The sequence below is a fragment of the Schistocerca nitens genome, chromosome 1, assembly GCF_023898315.1.
Source record: "Schistocerca nitens isolate TAMUIC-IGC-003100 chromosome 1, iqSchNite1.1, whole genome shotgun sequence".
Taxonomy (NCBI): Eukaryota; Metazoa; Arthropoda; class Insecta; order Orthoptera; family Acrididae; genus Schistocerca; species Schistocerca nitens.
This window is the reverse complement of record NC_064614.1, coordinates 1,068,400,594-1,068,421,245: the sequence shown is the minus strand read 5'-3', so window position 1 is coordinate 1,068,421,245 and position 20,652 is coordinate 1,068,400,594. Positions and strand designations below refer to the sequence as shown.

General features: G+C 44.8%; 1 protein-coding gene across 1 annotated transcript in view; it reads left to right on the top strand.

Moving 5' to 3' along the window:
* Positions 1-20,652, top strand: part of LOC126198198 (nitric oxide synthase, salivary gland) — a 730,749-nt gene that overhangs the window by 587,488 nt on the left and 122,609 nt on the right. Inside the window, exon 11 of the mRNA XM_049934702.1 lies at positions 8,899-9,043. Coding sequence (XP_049790659.1) covers positions 8,899-9,043 — 145 coding nt within the window. The remainder of the gene's footprint in view (positions 1-8,898; positions 9,044-20,652) is intronic.

The window sequence follows — 20,652 nt, the reverse complement described above, 5'->3', positions numbered from 1 at the left end:
AGTTTATGAAACAAAACGGATCACTCCTAAACATGGACTTCTTCTACCTAAGTAACAGGGGATGCCATTAACATGAAACGTTATTTGCCTTGATTTTTTCACTGGACCAACCTATAACCTATTTTATATCGAAGAATAGATGATTATTAGTTTATGTAACTCCCCGACAGGAGTTACGGAACTTCGTAAAGGAAAATGAACGGTTCTGATTCACCTGAGAGGTGGTTCTGCTTGAACTGCCCCCTAGCGTACGCGAAAGCGGGCGCGAGTAGGGAGGTGCGGCCGTTAATTGTGGCCGCGTGGCCCAGCCACAGGCGGCGCCATAAAGTGCTCCCTCCCCCATCCCTCCCTCCAGTCCCTCCCCCTCCCACCTCCCCCTCCCCACCCACCGCATCACCCTCAATCACTGGGCATCAGCGGGAGGGCTCCCCCTCACGGGAGACGCCAACCGTTCTGTCAGCGGGCCCGATTAATGGCGACGAGAGACAACCGGCGCTACAAAGGCCGCCCAGAGTAATTACTCGAAGGGCAGTTTTTTTTAAATTGAAACAGTCTCCCTTACCTGTTGCATTAAGCGAAATTTCAGTTGCAGGAGACTGCACAGAAAGCAACCTACCGAACGTAGACGCAGTACATTCAGTGCTGAATAGTGCTAACGTTTGAACTTAGAACAGACAGAAATGTGCGGATTGTGACATTCCGTCGGCGTCCCCTAGCGCTAGTTACATTTCGCAACCAGCAGCTGCTTCTCTCAAACTACGTGATAAAGGTTCCAGATACTTCTTAGCAAGATATCGGTATGACAAACCGCAATCGTTCATCGTAAATCTGCAAAGACAAATAAATTACTGACAATGATTGTAACACAAAAGGTAAACTAGTAGGTGTCTGCTATTATAGCCGGCCGATGTGGCCGAGCGATTCTAGGCGCTGCAGTCTGGAACCGCGCGACCGCTACGCTCGCAGGTTCGAATCCTGCCGAGGGCATGGATTTGTGTGATGTCCTTAGGTTAGTTAGGTTTAAGTAGTTCTAAGTTCTAGGGGACTGATGACCTCAGAAGTCCCATAGTGCTCAGAGCCATTTTGCGTAAAGAAAAATATGGTTCCAAAGTATAGCGTGCTGAGAAGCAGATTTCTGAGAATTATACATCTACATCTACATGATTACTCTGCAATTCACATTTAAGTGCTCGGCAGAGGGTTCATCTAACCACAATCATACTATCCCTCTACCATTCCACTCCCGAACAGCGCCCGGGAAAAACGAACACCTAAACCTTTCTGTCCGAGCTCTGATTTCTCTTATTTTATTTTGATGATCATTCCTACCTATGTAGGTTTGGCTCAACAAAATATTTCCGCATTCGGAACAGAAAGTTGGTGACTGAAATTTCGTAAATAGATCTCGCCGCGACGAAAAATGCTTTGCTTTAATGACTTCCATCCCAACGCGCGTATCATATCTGCCACACTCTCTCCCCTATTGCGTGATAATACAAAACGAGCAGCCCTTTTTTACACCCTTTCGATGTCCTCCGTCAATCCAACCTGGTAAGGATCCCACACCGCGCAGCAATATTCTAACAGAGGACGAAAGAGTGTAGTGTAAGCTCTCTCTTTAGTGGACTTGTTGCATCTATTAAGTGTCCTGCCAATGAAACGCAACCTTTGGCTCGCCTTCCCCACAATATTATCTACGTGGTCTTTCCAACTGAAGTTGTTCGTAATTTTAACACCCAGGTACTTAGTTCGATTGACAGCCTTGAGAATTGTACTATTTATCGAGTAATCGAATTCCAACGGATTTCTTTTGGAACTCATGTTCGTTATTTAGCGTCAACTGCCACCTGCCACACCATACAGAATCTTTTCTAAAACGCTTTGCAACTGATACTGGTCTTCGGATGACCTTACTAGACGGTAAATTACAGCATCATCTGCGAACAACCTAAGAGAACCGCTCAGATTGTCACCCAGGTCATTTATATAGATCAGGAACAGCAGAGGTCCCAGGACGCTTCCCTGGGGAACACCCGATATCACTTCAGTTTTACTCGATGATTTGCCGTCTATTACTACGAACTGCGACCTTCCTGACAGGAAATCACGAATCCAGTCGCACAACTGAGACGATACCCCATAGGCCCGCAGCTTGATTAGAAGTCGCTTGTGAGGAACGGTGTCAAAAGCTTTCCGGAAATCTAGAAATACGGAATCAACTTGAGATCCCCTGTCGATAGCGGCCATTACTTCGTGCGAATAAAAAGCTAGCTGCGTTGCACAAGAACGATGTTTTCTGAAACCATGCTGATTACGTATTAATAGATCGTTCCCTTCGAGGTGATTGATAATGTTTGAATACAGTATATGCTCCAAAACCCTACTGCAAACCGATGTCAATGATATAGGTCTGTAGTTCGATGGAGCTCTACGCCGTAGTAGCGAATACTTTACCCTCTTGTTGGTCAGGGCGGCTCGCCACGATGAGTTCGCCGACTGGAGTCATGGACGGCAGAAATCTGTTATTAATGGCGCGCACCCGAAAAAAATGCAAGTACGCGGTCTCGCGTTCGTCTAATTCTGAACGCAGATACTTCCCTATGAGCCTCTGAAACCCCAGTGGATTCCAGTGTGCAGGTGGACCCGTTTGCTGGTCTGCCAAACCAATTTGACTCTGTGCCACGACTATGCGTGACAGACTATGTCGAATGTTTAGACGGCCGACTCAAAACAGATAAGTACACCCATGCATCATTCGTTGTTTGCGTGATGTTAGAATCAGTATCTCTGAAGGTTCACATGGCACAGGCTCTAAGTGCCACACTAGCAAAGGACACAAGTCTTACCATTTAGGTAAAGACCTGTAGTTCTTTACCAGCGAAGTGCCAGTACAAGAGTGTCCTCTTCTCTCTCTCTCTCAACTTTCCTTGCCAGCTCGGTAGCGTAGCACGTTTACATAGACTACTCCCACTTTGGCAGAAGCCAATCACGAGCTGGAGCGGTGCATTCGAAACTGGGAGACCGCCCCTTGCTCTGCATACACAGATTTGACCCATCAGCAACTTTAAAAATTAATTGGGAGAAAAGGAAAAAAAGATTCAGCTTTGCGGCCTCTTTCCCACGTGTTTATACTGTGTCTTTTGCTCAAAGCGTGACCTGAATGGAACCACAGCCCTCCATAAAAAGATAATTATCTCTCCTGTTGTGTTCATTTCGAACTTTCCAAAAAACGGCCATAAACTCACTAAAGGCCTCGTGCCTTCGCACATATGTTTTGTAGTCTGGACCTCTGGGCGCTACTGACCTGTTATCTCTCCTGTTGTGATCATTTCGAACTTTCCAAAAAACGGCCATAAACTCACTCAAGGCCTCGTGCCTTCGCACATATGTTTTGTAGTCTGGACCTCTGGGCGCTACTGACCTGTCCCTCGGAAATTCGCAAAAGCACACAGTCATCTCATCGGCTTCCTGCCTAACAAGGGCCAATCCTCTGCTGTATTGCCGGTCATCAATGCTCTGCCCATAGCAGCAGCGACTCCTCGGCGCTAGTCAACCTACCTGGACGCGGCCGCCGACCGACCGGCGCCATCCAACGTGTATGCACAATGAGACCGAGGAACTGGGCAGTCTGCAACGTTTTCACTCAGGTTCCGCAGAAAAAACGCGCCCCTCGGCCATCAGCCACCGTACGCTTTTACTGCAATCGTTTAAATCGGCATCCTCTTCCTTTGAACACAGGTTAAGCTTACCGCTATTCCTTCACTAGAACACACGAGCAAGAGCGTTAACTGCTGCGAACCATTTCACCATATGAATGAAGTCAGATCGTATCCAATATGGCAACCAAGTAATGAAGATCATCTTCCCTAAGAACATCAAGACGAATAAAACCGTATCAGAAGTGTGAGTGCACTGCAATCTATCAACACTTCAAAATGTTTATCATTTACCTATAACTTTGTCTGATCGAGATTTTATAGGCGTCAATATATTCACATCAACCTACAATAACTTCGTAAAAACAGTATACTTATTCAGTACAGGCTCGATACAGACTCTGAGAGGAATCGTTAAGAACTTTGCACAGTCACTTGTTGACCTATCTGGTGTGGCAACAGAAGATATCAAAAGGAAAGTTGCAGTTTTAAATTTCGCGTTTATAAAAAACTTTCACACGGGGCAATCGCAAAAAAATATATTGTCATTTGACCATCTCACTGACTCGTGTATTGAGGACATATTCAAAGACGTGCCTGACGTAGAGAAGCAACTGAAAAAGTAGAGAGCAAATAAGTCGCAAAGTTCGTAAGGTATCCCAATTCTGTTTTACAAAGAGTACTCTACTTACAGAAGAATGTTGAAGATTAGGTGGGTAGATCACGTAACTAATGAGGAGGTATTGAATAGGATTGGGGAGAAGAGACGTTTGCGGCACAACTTGACTAGAAGAAGGGATCGGTTGGTAGGACGTTCTGAGGCATCAAGGGATCACAAATTTAGCATTGGAGGGCAGCGTGCAGGGTAAAAATCGTAGAGGGAGACCAAGAGATGAATACACTAAGCAGATTCAGAAGGATGTAGGTTGCAGTAGGTACTGGGAGATGAAGGAGCTTGCACAGGATAGAGTGGCATGGAGAGCTGCATCAAACCAGTCTCAGGACTGAAGACCACAACAACAACAACAACTCTACGGTATTTGCCTCTTACTCAGTTTGCAGTTATAGCAGATCTCTCGCTGAGCGCCAAATCCCAAGCGACTGGGAAAATAGCAGGTGATTCCTCTATATACAAAAAGTATAAGAAGTGATCTCCAAAATTATAAACCAATATCCTTGACGTCGGTTTGCCGCAGAATTCTTGAAAATATTCTCATTTGGCATATAACAAAATTCCTTGAGAAGGAAAATCTTCAGTCCACGAAGCAGCACGGCTTTAGAAAGCATCACTCATCTGAATCTCAGTTACGCCCTTTCCCAAATGATACCCTGCATTGATCCCATAGCCCTAGATTTCCTAAAAGCATTGACACGGCTCCCTAGTGTGGACGGTTAACGGAAGTACGAGCAGACGGAATAGGTTCCGCGATACATGAGCTGCTCGAAGACTTCTTAAGGAATAGGACCCCGTACGTTAACCTGGAGGGCGAGCGTTCATCAGAGTCTGGTGTATCGTCAGGGATGCCCCAGGGAGGTGCGATAGACCATTCTTACTTTCTATGTACATAAATGATCTGACGGACAACATGAGCAGATATCTGCGGCTATTTGCTGATGATGGTATGGTGTACGGGAAGTGTCGTCGTTGAGTGACTGTAGGAAGATTCAAGACGACATTGACACAAGTTCTAGTTGACATGATGAGTGGCAGCTAACTGTAAATGTAGAAATATGTAAGTTAACGAAGATGAGTATGAAAATAACTTCGTAATGTTCGAATACAACATCAGCAGAGTGCTGCTTGACACAGTCAGGTCGATTAAATATCTGTGGATAACGTTGCAAAGCGATATGAAATGGAACGAGCATGTGAGGATTGTGGTGCGGAAATTGAACAGTCGACTTACGTTTATTGGGAGAATTTTGAAAGTGTGGTTCATGTTTGAAGGAGAATGGCATATAGAACCCTAGTACGACCCATTCTTTTGTTGCTCGAGTGTTCGGGATCCCAAACAGGTCAGATTGAAGAAAGACATCGAAGCAGAGACGGGCTGCTCGTTTGTTACCGGTCGGTAAGTTCAAACAGGTATTACGGAGGTGCTTCGGTAATTCAAATGGGAATCTCTGGAGGGAAGGCGACGTTCTTTTCGGGGAGCACTGTTGAGAAAATTTAGAGAACAGGCATTTGATGCTGACTACGGAACGATCCTACTGCCGCCAACGTACATTTCGTGTAAGGAACACGCACATAAGGTTAGAGAAATTAGGGCGCATACGGAAGCACATAGATGGACGTTTTTCCCTTGATCAGTTTGCGAGTGGAACAGGAACGATGTTTCCGATGTCTGTAGATGTAGATGGAGAACCGAAACATTTCGTTACAAAACTGAAATCATCTCAGTATAATAATATGCATCGATGTTCTTGACAGTGCGATAGGGGCTTTCCCGGGAGCTGGCCGATGGTTGACTCCTATCGAGTGACCTGCATTGCCGCACGTCGCGTCGAGACATGGCATTATCTCGACATGTAACAAACATAAAATAAACACTTCTTTAATACACTGATAAACATTTAGTAATATACGTTCAAATAACTATTCGTTACTTACCTGAGGTCGCTCAGGCGGGAAAAGATGGCGGTGTTTCAGTTGATATTTTGAAACACTGCATGTCCTCTCTCAGCCGAGCGACAGCAGGCTTTACGATTACTAAATAACTGAGAGCTTTGTGCTGATGATTTTGAAGTTAATAGCTTATAAGTGCTCATAATGCACTTAAAATGTCAAGTTTTGGGTGTTAAGTAACTAATGGAAATATTCAAAGTAACGAATATATTGGAAAGAACGTTGTACAAATTAGCAAATCAGCTAATAAGATTATGTGTAGGTTAATTTAAGTCTACGGCAGATTGGGTGGAAAAAGAAGAATTACACTGACATGCAGTGTATAGCGGAAACAGAATGTGACTACAAAGAAAAGATTACAGTCAGAGTGTATTATCACTGTGGATTTGTGGCGTTCTGTCTTTGTCTTTGCTGGTGAAAATCCGTTTAGGAAAAGTATCGTTCGGGGAACAGTGAGAGATACATGTTGCGAATTATTAAGAGAGACAGAAAAAGAAGGAAATCGATCAAGAAATATATCTAATTGTGACCATAATGAATATGAAATGGAGGTGGATTCCAAGACATAAAACATCAACATGATAAGTGGATGTCATTGTGAAGCACACAGGAACAGACTGGGCGTACATAAATAAAGTCTGGACGAGCCCTTTATCTAACCGTGTCACATGCATGATGATTACTATACTGCTGCTGCTGCTAATGATGATGATGACCCACTTCAGTATGTCCCTATATATAGACGGGGGGGGGGGGGGACAAAGCAAAATTGGTCCAGAAAATTTCTTTGCATCTTAAGAGAGGCAACTCAGACGGATGATGTAGGATGGGTTGCCCAGTCTGTAAAAGGACACACAGCACAAAAAATTCGTGATACTGTGCGATCGATAGTACTCGCCTTTCGCTATGTCACCATCTCACAGCGACAATGTTGTGTAATCTATCACCGATCGTACCATTGTAATTACAAACTGCCTCAATGGGTGTCCCATTCTATTCAAATGACAGCTGCATGCGACATTTACGCTTTTATACACTCCTGGAAATGGAAAAAAGAACACATTGACACCGGTGTGTCAGACCCACCATACTTGCTCCGGACACTGCGAGAGGGCTGTACAAGCAATGATCACACGCACGGCACAGCGGACACACCAGGAACCGCGGTGTTGGCCGTCGAATGGCGCTAGCTGCGCAGCATTTGTGCACCGCCGCCGTCAGTGTCAGCCAGTTTGCCGTGGCATACGGAGCTCCATCGCAGTCTTTAACACTGGTAGCATGCCGCGACAGCGTGGACGTGAACCGTATGTGCAGTTGACGGACTTTGAGCGAGGGCGTATACTGGGCATGCGGGAGGCCGGGTGGACGTACCGCCGAATTGCTCAACACGTGGGGCGTGAGGTCTCCACAGTACATCGATGTTGTCGCCAGTGGTCGGCGGAAGGTGCACGTGCCCGTCGACCTGGGACCGGACCGCAGCGACGCACGGATGCACGCCAAGACCGTAGGATCCTACGCAGTGCCGTAGGGGACCGCACCGCCACTTCCCAGCAAATTAGGGACACTGTTGCTCCTGGGGTATCGGCGAGGACCATTCGCAACCGTCTCCATGAAGCTGGGCTACGGTCCCGCACACCGTTAGGCCGTCTTCCGCTCACACCCCAACATCGTGCAGCCCGCCTCCAGTGGTGTCGCGACAGGCGTGAATGGAGGGACGAATAGAGACGTGTCGTCTTCAGCGATGAGAGTCGCTTCTGCCTTGGTGCCAATGATGGTCGTATGCGTGTTTGGCGCCGTGCAGGTGAGCGCCACAATCAGGACTGCATACGACCGAGGCACACAGGGCCAACACCCGGCATCATGGTGTGGGGAGCGATCTCCTACACTGGCCGTACACCACTGGTGATCGTCGAGGGGACACTGAATAGTGCACAGTACATCCAAACCGTCATCGAACCCATCGTTCTACCATTCCTAGACCGGCAAGGGAACTTGCTGTTCCAACAGGACAATGCACGTCCGCATGTATCCCGTGCCACCCAACGTGCTCTAGAAGGTGTAAGTCAACTACCCTGGCCAGCAAGATCTCCGGATCTGTCCCCCACTGAGCATGTTTGGGACTGGATGAAGCGTCGTCTCACGCGGTCTGCACGTCCGGCACGAACGCTGGTCCAACTGAGGCGCCAGGTGGAAATGGCATGGCAAGCCGTTCCACAGGACTACATCCAGCATCTCTACGATCGTCTCCATGGGAGAATAGCAGCCTGCATTGCTGCGAAAGGTGGATATACACTGTACTAGTGCCGACATTGTGCATGCTCTGTTGCCTGTGTCTATGTGCCTGTGGTTCTGTCAGTGTGATCATGTGATGTATCTGACCCCAGGAATGTGTCAATAAAGTTTCCCCTTCCTGGGACAATGAATTCACGGTGTTCTTATTTCAATTTCCGGGAGTGTATGTTCTCGAGTAGCTGCTTGATTTGTTGCTGCCCATTAATGAATGATCAATGCTTCACACCTCGTCTCGGACATATGTTCCTTTGCTCGAGAACTGCATTACGCTTTGGTGATGCCAGTCTTATGGCTTTAAAAGTTAACGCCATTTTTCCGTTTCAGAGCCGTCAAGTTTACGTCGAAGCTGTTTGGACGTGCGCTGTCTCGCCGTATCAAGGCCACAGTGCTGTACGCCACAGAGACTGGGAAATCGGAGATGTATGCCAAGAAACTGGGAGAGATTTTCGGGCACGCCTTCAACGCACAGGTTGGTACAATATCTGTCGTTTTAAGTTATTCCCTACCCTTCTTTGGACGGGGTCTAAGATTTCACATTGGATTTACTTCCACTGTTACTTCATTCGAAGTGCATTTACCTTGAGAATTTATAAACAACATTATTTTATGCACAATGGCTGGAGAACCCTTGCAGCAATTTCGAATTATAACGAAGAGAAACACCAAAGCGAATGAAAACTTTGTCATTTTAAGACATTTACTGTGCGCCGGCCGAAGTGGCCGTGCGGTTAAAGGCGCTGCAGTCTGGAACCGCAAGACCGCTACGGTCGCAGGTTCGAATCCTGCCTCGGGCATGGATGTTTGTGATGTCCTTAGGTTAGTTAGGTTTAACTAGTTCTAAGTTCTAGGGGACTAATGACCTCAGCAGTTGAGTCCCATAGTGCTCAGAGCCATTTGAACCATTTACTGTGCAGTTTACTTGGAGCAAACGTTATCTTGTCTGTATTCCGAGTCAACAGAATACACTAGTACTTACGGAGTCATCTTGAAGTGTGGAAAGCAAAACTATTTTCTGTCGAGACCATTTTCATGAGTATTTCCTTTGATTCACGGAAATGCTACAACTTTACGTTCTTTTTGTCAAAGGTACAAATATTTTGAAACTGATTGCTCTACAGAAGTCAAGTACAAACAAATGAGACCTACTAAATGCACTTATAACTTCTTTGCTGCAAACTGACCTAATTTCTAGAACAGTCCGGAACTTTATGGAAGAAATCTATTACCTGGAACGACAAAAAGACCGATATGTAGCTTTAAACAAGAGAAAAAAAATTATTTTAAAAATTTTCTGATCTGCAATGAAAATAAAAACCGATGGCTAAAATTATATAATGACATGAAAAACAAGAATCAAAACAAAAATATCAAAAACAGTGATGTTACAAATTTTAAAATCGTATCCATCAACATAAATTTCTCGGACTTTCTCTCTGCTCGACGATTTCAGACAGCTTGAAATACAAGAACTATGCATTATTTCAACTCATTAGCAAGAAAATGAGATATAGCATTTTTTAATTTTCGTATTTATGCCTGAAATATGTTACAAACAAACGAGATAATACTGACAATAATTTTATGACTTTAATACAATTTTCGATTAAATAGAAATAATAAGTCTAGGAATTGCAACGTGCCGATTCTTTTGGTCAAATGCTTGAGCGGAGCGAAAACAAGTCTCCCTACAAATTAGAAATTTTTGTCCGAATTTTCAAAGTCAAACGAATAGACGGTAATGGACAAATGGGGTGTTAAATTCACCAACGGGAGGTTTAATTTTCCAAAAAAAGGTTTATTTGATTGAAAGTGATTTGGGCAATTAAGAAAAATTTAGTTATTGATTTGAGGGAAAATTTTTGCCAGAATTTTCACAAGCAAACGAAGAATAGGAAATGGGCAAATAAGGTATCAAATTGACCAGCGTGGAGTCCAGCGTTGCACGAAAGAATTGTTTAAAAGTAATCAGCGTAACTACGAAAAACTCAATCAGTGATTTCAGAGAAAACTGAACTATCGCACGAATAGTTGATGCTATGTGCTATTTTGGACATAAAAAGTTACAGTGGCGTAGAAATCGTGGAATTCTTTCTCTCAAACTGAAAAAATAAAATAAAAATAAAAATTACTGCATAAACTCAGACTTCCTTGCTTTCTCTTGATCTATATACACTTAATACTAATAATAAAATACCGATCAATATTTGAATATATTATATTTCATGCTTGCTGAAAAAAATTTGAAAATAAAAAGTTGAAAAAAGAGTCAAATATTGTGTGAAATTATTTGTCTCAAAGAAAGAAATAAAACAGATCAGAGAAACATTTGACACGCCTCTGAAGGGTGTTCGAAGTCATGTACAGAAAATGAGGTGGCAACCGTAAATTTCAACATTATAGAATTTTAAAGAGTACTAGAGGATGTATGCTGTATGATTTCGAGCATTATTTAAAGACGTGTCAAATTTTTCTCGAAACTTTTTCCTTCAGAACAGATCACCCTCGCTACTTTAGGCCGCTAATTGAACAGCTTTAGACCATTTCAGACTGGCCGAATGTTCACTGAAATGATGTATCTGAAAGTAAGAAATAAAACAGTTCAGTGAAACATTTGATACGCCTTTGAATGATGTTCGAAATCACACAGCAAATATCCTCTAGTACTCTTTAAAATTGTAAGATTCTAAGTTAAAGAACGATTTTGAATTTCACAGTTGGCACCTCGTTCATTTGCTGTATATCACTTAGAGCACCATTCAGAGGCACATCAGGCGTTTCTCTGATCTGTTTTACTTCTTGCTATTAGACAAATAATTTCGCAAAATACTTGAACGTTTTTTTCAGTTTTTTATTTTCAAGTTTTGTTGAGGAAGCATGAAATGTAATATATTTAAACATCTGGCATTCGTTGAGATTGAAGAACCCTGCAAAATCAGCATTCCCGTTCACTACGGAGTACTTAGTAAAGGCCGTTTGCATCAAGTGTTTGTGGATACATAAATGTAACATGGTCTTGACAAATCAGAATGAATGCCGACTGGGGTACAAACAGTATTCTTGCATTTCGGAGCAAAGATCCGATTTAGAAATACGACCTGGCAGAGGCTGTTTATCTTGCAGGATGGTCAGTATCAGCGAGCACCATGCAGATGAAAAGAAGTTACAATTCACTAACATCAGACATGAAACGGAAACGAACCACCTACGACGTGAGTTTTCTACTCGCGCGATGGAAGTGTAAAAAGAAAGAAGTAACAACTACAATCAACGCACCAAACTTGTTGAGGAATGGTGGCAATATTGTGACGTCGAAACGAAAGCTGTAGTAAAGCCGTGATGCGATTCCACCCGTCGAAAGTGATGTATCTTTCCTATCTAAGGGGTAAACGCTGGGGACAATGGAACTGGCAGAGGTGCAGAACTTGCGACGTTTCCTTTCCAGCCTCCGAAATAATTTGCAGTACTACTCCCACAAGGGCCGCGACTTCTGTGTACTGTACGCTGTTAACGTGGATGCTCTCAATCTTATTCGGGTATATTACGTATTGTACATCACTTCTTATTATTGTACGCTAGATGGAAGAACGAGTAAAAAGTTCAAGAATCAGGAATGAATTTTTAGTTTATTTACCTATTCGCTTGAACTACTGCATTTTGTAGGCAATTTAATAATGCTGATAATCACTTGCGTTCTAACTATCTTATCATCGATAGTTATAGAGTAATTAATATTTGGCATCTTGTCTGTCTTGCAAGTGCATTTACACAAAACTTTACTAACATTCTAGTCCCCATCATCAATTAAATATTCAGAATAGAGGAACTTGTAATGATAACATGATGGGTTACGCATGTACACTTACCCCGAAATTTGCGAGAAAGTTTAGTACCCTTCCAAGACGCTACTGCAGGCGGGTGTAAAAATGAATGTGCGCAACGGAAAATAATAAACGCTAAAATGAAGATTTGGCCCTGTCTGACTACCCACTGAAGCAGATCTTAGGATCTCTTAATTCTATAAATTACAATCTAAACATAAACAAATGGTGAAAGCAACTAATCCTATTAAATGATAAACGTTGTTCCTGCTTATATGTTTTTTGTAGATTAAAAAAACCTTTATATTACAAAGTTTACATTTCCTAAGTAAAATTACTGATCAGTTGCCCAGCTCTACCCCTTATTATTACTGCGCGGTCTAATACCAATAACGCGGAATGACTGACAGCATCAACGTACCAAACACTAGAAGACACCGCTTTCAAAGATTATCTACGGTGATATGGAACCTCAGTGGAAATAAACTAACGTGATCACAGCTGTTTAGCTTTTGTAGCCCTAATAAGCCGAAGCAATTTTCGATATCACCGTATGTACTGCGTCCGGTGCGTCGAAGTGATGGTTCTCGTACTCGTCTGTGACGATGGAAGAACTCCAGCCACAAATAAACTCTTTCAAACACTAGGACGGCAGAAGGCGGCCCTCTGACTACTGTACTCTAATACTGTCTTTTCCTCCCTGTGTTCTACAGATGAGAAACGCGAACTCCCAACCACAAAGACGGATTTCAGATAACGTCTCAACGTAATTATAGGCAGGGGAAGTGTTCTCAATTACTGAACGCTGCGTACTCAACGACGACTTCCAACCCGGAGGTGAAGTCCAGAATCGTATAGGTTCTTAACAGTACAGTTCCTAACTGTTCTAATTATAAACTGTACTGAGAGCAAAGACAGCAAGTCCGTCTGTACCAACAAAAGCTGATGTCGACCGACCGTCGCACACGGGCGCTCACAACGGAAGACCACGTCTCTCCACCGCTGGCCTCCCAGCAAGGCTCGGCTCCCCACCCTCGTAATTCCGAAAACGAATCATATTCCCGAAACCACGGAATATTCTCCCTCTCTACAGACTCTTCCGAACGCCGACCATATTTTAGTCTTTTGTAGTCCAGCGCGGGAAGTTTGCGAGGAAAAACCTATACTCGTACAACGGTACGCTTCTGAGTAAAAATCCTTGGAAATTACCCAGCCTGCGTGGTTCCCGAGGTCTCGCTTCCTCGTTCCTCTCAGCTGCGTCCACGATTTTCGTAGTTTCCGAAGTATAATTCTTCCCGCCTTGCTACATCACCGGCCAGTCGCGACTCTATTGTGCCCCAGTGCTCAGGTGTCACAACGTCCGTCTTGCTACTTCCTGTGTTTAAGCAGGACCAACACACCTGCGTGGGCCTTCCATCCAGGGCCTGAGTACCGCCTGCCGTTTCATTTCCACTGGCGTTCCAAGCTCTACTAGTATGATAATAAAGACACTGCGTCACCTTTCATGCAATAAGCGTTAACAATTATTTACAAGGCGTACGTGACAATGTCAGTCTCCTTTATATGTTCATATATACGATGTACAACCTATCACATGATACCTAATTGTGTTTGTAGGTCATGGCTAACTATGTGGATGGATGCTTGTAAGGCGCAAAATTATAGCCACCTTACACCCTTTACTGTAAGCTGGAGCTCCGTTTTGCATATTTTGTCGTATATGTTTCTAACAAACATGGCTTAGTGTTTTCGTAGCCTGTTGTCAACTGAGAAGGAATTACCGTGCTGGAGAGAGAACACTCCCGTAGGCACGGATAAAGGAACACGAGGATCATTTCACGAATAATGTTCTGGTTGGCAACAGCGAGGACCGAATGGCGCGTCTGTATTTTCGATTGTGTCAGTTGTAGAGGAAGGCGTGCGGAAGGAGCCAGTGATTTTGTTTTTGTCGATATCATCTTTTGTTTAATAAAAACGGCAGCTACAATTGGCGTCTGCACTGATCTCGGGTACTGTGTGTCTTAAGGTTCAAAGATCGTATTTGAAGAATGAAAATTTACGCGACAAATATCCAACCAAAATCCACAGTGCTTCAAATAAAGTTTATGGTGATTTAATAGTGGACCACAGTAGAGTTGCTCTTTGGCCTAATCGCTCTCGAGAAAGTCGTGAGAGCATAAACAACGACTGCAGACAAGGAAAGTCGTAAACATCAACACATGAACGAATTGCGAAAGTTGTGGAAGATGGTGTTAAAGAAGATGGTCGAGCAACATGCAAGGAAATGTCTAAAGATACAGATATTCAACAATAGTATTATCTATTCTTCTAAGAAAAAAATTTCTACCCAATGTATCCCTCACTCCTTAAGTTCTAAACACGCCACGACATGGCACTCTTCCTAGAACAAAGATTTGACGTTTAAGATCGAGGCTTCCTTGCATGAAATCATCGCTGCTGATGAAACGTTGGTCAGATGTACCAACCAAAAAAAAATTGGTCAGTATCAACCAAACATCAGACAAATAAAGATGTTTCCTTATGAATCGTCAGTACAGACAGAGTTTCATGTAGACAAAGTGTCATAGGAATGTATTATCGTGAATTCATCAACAACTGCTCTGAACGATGCACAAAAGTCGACCTCACCTGCTCAACTGAAAAGTTGCGCGAAGATGCTTGTGGGAAGTGCTACCTGGCGCAACCTACAGTACGCCATGAGTCCACCAGATAATGACTTATTCCGAAAGTGAACACAATGTACGCGACATGCCTTTACTCATTTCTGGAAGAACTTTCTGCTGCCGCTAACCGAGACATTCTTCAGATTAACTTCAGCAATGTTGGGACGCGCTCATCGAGAAGCAGGAAGCCTATATTGAAAGAATGTAAGACGAGAACAACGTAAAAGTGTAAATAAATTAAAACTACGTTCATCAGTTGCGAGATGATCCTCGGAATTGTGCGTGTCACGTGTCTCGGGCGTCGTCAGACGCACAGGGAGTCAAAGGGTGAAAAAGAAACACGATCTCGTAGCACTTAACGGTCACATCGTGATTGCCTGATACATGGGACACCCCATCTCCGATTTCTTGCAGCAATTGCAGTTTTCACCGAGTTAAAAGGCGTGCTGTTGCTACATGTGAAGGGCACTCAAATGAAAACTGAACACCCGCCATAACACACAGTCTGCACGATAGTTGGCCACAAATATTATTACGTTTCGATACTGTGGTAGGATAACGGCATAGTGTTGCATCACAGGTGCACGCAGTTGTTATGATCTAGGTTCTTGACGGGCTGGTATGGTGTGTTCGTCCAGCTGTCACAGTATCATACGGCTAGCGCCTACGAATCTACTACCCTTCAGACAGATGCGTAGCAGAAGTGGCCTGCATTCTTCGCCCGCTTTCTACACGGACTGCGGCGATCACACCCAAACAAGTTCCTCGGACGTGCAACCGCAATTGGACCAAGGCTACGCTTCAGCTGTTTGGTTCGGAAACACAGCAACATCTCTTGTACGATCAGGATCTTTGACATCTCTGGCGATCTGAAGAACGACATACGTAGACGTCGGTTTCAATTGGAGATCCGTCAGCGGCCGACCGCGTTCTACGAATTGATCTACGTCTCGTAGTGGTATAAATGTCTTAAAGCGTGTGGTTATTACTTTTGAATGGAACCATTCCATGGCTCCACTGTGGCGGGTGTTAAGTTTTCATTTGATGGCCCCTGCCGCTAGAGTTAACTGCCAAGCGAAACAACCTGTATTATGAGAGAGGTCGCTTTCGCCTGGTGCGGACTGTTGCAATATGTGTTAAAGCTACACTATGTGATCAAAAGTATCCGGACACCAGGCTGCAAATGACTTACAAGTGTGTGGGGTTCTACATCGGTAATGCTGGAATTCAATATGGTGTTGGCCCACCCTTAGCCTTGATGACAGCTTCCTCTCTCGCAGGCACACGTTCAATTAGGTGCTGGAAGGTTTTTTGGGGAATGGCAGCCCATTCTTCACGGAGTGCTGCACTGAGCAGAGGTATCGATGTCGGTCGGTGAGGCCAGGCACGACTTCGGCGTTCCAAAATATCCCAAAGGTGTTCAATAGGATATAGGTCAGGATTCTGTGCAGGCCAGTCTATTACAGGGATGTTATTGTCGTGTAACCACTCCGCCACAGGCCGTGCATTACGAACAGGTGCTCGATCCTTTTGAAAGATGCAATCGCCATCCCCGAATTGCTCTTCAACAGTGGGAATCCAAAAGGTGCTTAAAACATCAATGTAGGCCTGTGCTGTGATAATGCCACGCAAAACAACAAGGGGTGCAAGCCCCCTCCATGAAAAATACAACCACACCATAACACCAGCGCCTCCGAATTTTACTGGAGGCACTACACAGGCTGGCAGATGACGTTCACCGGGCATTCGCCATATCCACACCCTACCATCGGATCGCCACATTGTGTACCATGATTCGTCACTCCACGCAACGTTTTTCCACTCTTCAATGGTCCAATGTTCACGCTCCTTACACAAAGCGAGCCGTCGTTTGGCATTTGCTGGCGTAATTTGTAGGTTATGAGCAGCCGTTCGACCATAAAATCCAAGTTTTCTCACTCCTGATGTAGTTTGAAATTCCTGTGTGATGGTCTGGATAGATGTCTGCTATTACACATTACGACCCTCTCCAACTGTCGGCCATCTCTCTCAGTCAATAGACGTCGGCCTGTACGCTTTAGTGCTGTACGTGTCCCTTCACGTTTCCACTTCATTATCACATCGGAAACAGTGGACCTAGGGATGTTTAGGAGTGTGGAAATTTCGCGTACAGACATATGATACAAATGGCACTCAATTACCTCACGACGTTGGAAGTGCGTGAGTTCCACGCAGCGCCTCATTCTGCTCTCTCATGATGTCTAATGATTACTGAGGTCGCTGATATGGAGTACCTGGCAGTAGGAGGCAGCACAATGCACCCAGTATGAAAACCGTATGTTTTTGGAGGTGTCCGGATACTTTTGACGATATAGTGTAGATCGCAGTAAAGCTAATCACTTGCCACTACCAGCCAGAAAAGTCCCTACAGCTTCGCCGCCGCCTGCTTATTGGGGTGAAACCTCAAGAGTGCCGCGATAAACACGCCACAGTCGGCCGATGTGGCCGAGCGGTTCTAGGCGCTTGAGTCCTGAACTGCGCTGCTGCTACGGTCGCAGGTTCGAATCCTGCCTCGGGCATGGATGTGTGTGTGATCTCCTTAGGTTAGTTAGGTTTAAGTAGTTCTAAGTCTAGGGGACTGATGACCTCAGATGTTAATTGCCATAGTGCTTAGAGCCATTTGAACCATTTGAAACACGCCAAAAACTTTACTATAACGTGTATGCTACCCGATCAAAAGTATGCGCCTTCTCCTACAGTAGAGTTGACCACTAGATGTCACGAAAGGCGGAGCCGCCGGGATAAGAGAAGATGGGAGTTAGTGTATTGTTAGCAGAGAACAGTTACAGCAAAAAGGACTGGTGAGGAGAGTTCAGTGACTCCGAACGTCACCTGAGTAACAAATCCAGCTTATAAAGCTGCTCAAGTCGACTGCTGGTGATGTGAAGTGGAAACGCAAAGGAACAACGATATCAAAACCAAGACCAGGCACCTAATGTACTGACGGACAGGGACTTTCGGAAATTGCAGAGCATGAATGTAAAAATTACATGAAATCAGCGGAAGGATCACCCCTGGGTTCGAAAGTACTGGTAGAAGTCCAACTAGCACAATAACTGTGCTTAGGCAGTCAAAAAAATTGGTTACAATGGTCGAGCAGGTCTTCATAAGGCACACATCTCTGTGCTCATTGCTAAGCGACGCTTGAGCTGGAGCAAAGAGCGACGCCATGGGCAGTGAATGACTGCGGCAATCCGATGGAAGGGTTTGGGATCGGCGGATGCCTGGAGAACCTAATTTGCCGTCACGTGTAATGCCAACAGTCAACTACGGAGAAAGTGGCGTTACGGTAAGGGGGTGTTTTTCTTGGTTTGTGTGTCGTTCCCTTGAGAAAACGCCAAACGCGGAAGGATATGAACACATTTTACTTCACTGTGTATTGCGTACAGTAGAGGAACAGTTCTTACCCACATCTGTGCAGGATCGGCACGGTTATAAAATGAATTGGCATGTTTAATGGATTGCCGGATTCCCTCATGGGCGCCATCCCGTTACCTCGCCCCCAGAACGGAACGTGTTGTAACACGCCCGGGGGTGCAATTGGGTGGGGTGGTACCTTTAAACTGTTTGTCGTTTCGGACTGTTACTTGACCGTGCGCCCTGTCCACACCACGTACCTGGTAATCCCACAGTGGTCGTATTGTTCTGCTCCACACTGCTGCTGGCTTGCCTGGAATTATCTATAGAAATATGCAAGCGAGTTATGGGAGCCACTCAACGTCAAATCACAACACTGTCTTACGTTTGGTATGAACAACTATATACCGAGACGATAAAAGAAAAATGCAGGTTGCACTGTTTACATTCTAAGTCGTAAAAGTTTATGCCAATTAACAATCTTGATGATTATCTGTCCACAATATCACTCAGACGAGCGTACGCGTAACCGACACGATGCGGGTAATTGTTGATATGCGGAAGCCGAATGATCGCTCGAAAGTTCTTATACTCGTCACACCTACAGATACCTGTAATAGTCCTCCGTGACACTAGTAATGATATAACACTGTTCGTAAAGTTAATTTTTCAGTTCTCAATTCTCACTTCTACGAGCGTACGCGTAACCATCGCGGCGCGGCCGATTGTTGATATTGCGGAAACGCGATGATCGAGCGCACGTTCTCACGCTCGCTACGAGACAATGGCACTTAAATGCTCTTTTGTGTGGTAAATAGTATTACTCATTCACAGTAGTTCATTCTGGGAGACCGAACACGGCGCGGATGATTGATACAGTACGGTACGACACGCAACGAGAGGATACACAAATACGTTATCAGCAGCACTGCTCATTTTTAAATTACTTCTTGACGCATTTTCCTCCGAATCATTTACCTATTTTATCACTTCACTGTAACAGCACTTGCAGCAACACTTCAACTTCCATACTAACAATGCCTCTCACATCGGTCTAAGGCGCTGCAGTCATGGACTGTGCGGCTGGTACCGGCGGAGGTTCGAGTCCTCCCTCGGGCATGGGTGTGTGTGTGTTTGTCCTTAGGATGTGTGTAATCTTAGGGACTGATGACCTTAGCAGTTAAGTCCCATAAGATTTCACACACGTTTGAACATTTCGAGCCTCTCACATGCACAGCTACACACTACACAACATAACACTTCCGTGTCCGGTGCTCGACTCGACAGACGCGGCTGCCCGCAAAGATACTCCACAACTAAGCCAGCGATATGACAATACGCTTACAGTGTGTATCACAACTGTCTGCGTTTGGTGTTATTCATATCTCAAGTGTCCCGAAGTTTCAAAGTATTCTAAATGTTTACGAAATGTATAAATAAGGCGGGACTGGGGAACCAGTCCAGTATTCATCTAGTCACATGTGGATAACCGCGTAAAAACCACATCCAGGCTGGCCGGCACGCCGACCTCCGTCTTTAATCCGCCGGGCGGATTCGAACGAGGGCTGGCGGACCTCCCCGTCCTGGAAGTGCCGCCTTAATACGCATGCCTATGCGGATCTGGTGGCGAGGGGTGGGGGCAGGGGATGGAGTGGGGGTGTCACGATCATTGTATGCATCAGCAAGAGAATGCATCCTGTCATACTGTCGTAAAGCAGCACCTGTGAAGGAATCGTTTGTGGACAATAACTTTCCAGAAAGGGACTGGCTAGCTCAGAGTTCCGACCTAAACCCAAAGGAACATCTCTGGACTTGCAACGCTACTTTCGCGTTCTCGTCAATACGGTACCAGAACGTTTACGTTCTACCACTGTAAAGACGGAAGATCCGCGATTCGGGATGTCAGAACTGTACAGTAAGTAGCGGCAGGAACACCACCACAAAATCACGCAGCACTGACCCTCCAAACCATCGACTGTCGGAGAGAGATTTTAACCGTGTTCAACCCAATGGTAAAGTATCGAACTATTTTTCTCTGAATCATACAGTCTGGGGGGAAAGCAGTGAGAATAATTACTTTTTGAAACCTTTTATCAGACAAAGCCTGTTATGACAATAAACTGTTTCGCTTAATAAAACGGCCGCCAGCCCAAATCGGGCACAGTGTCTACACAAAAATA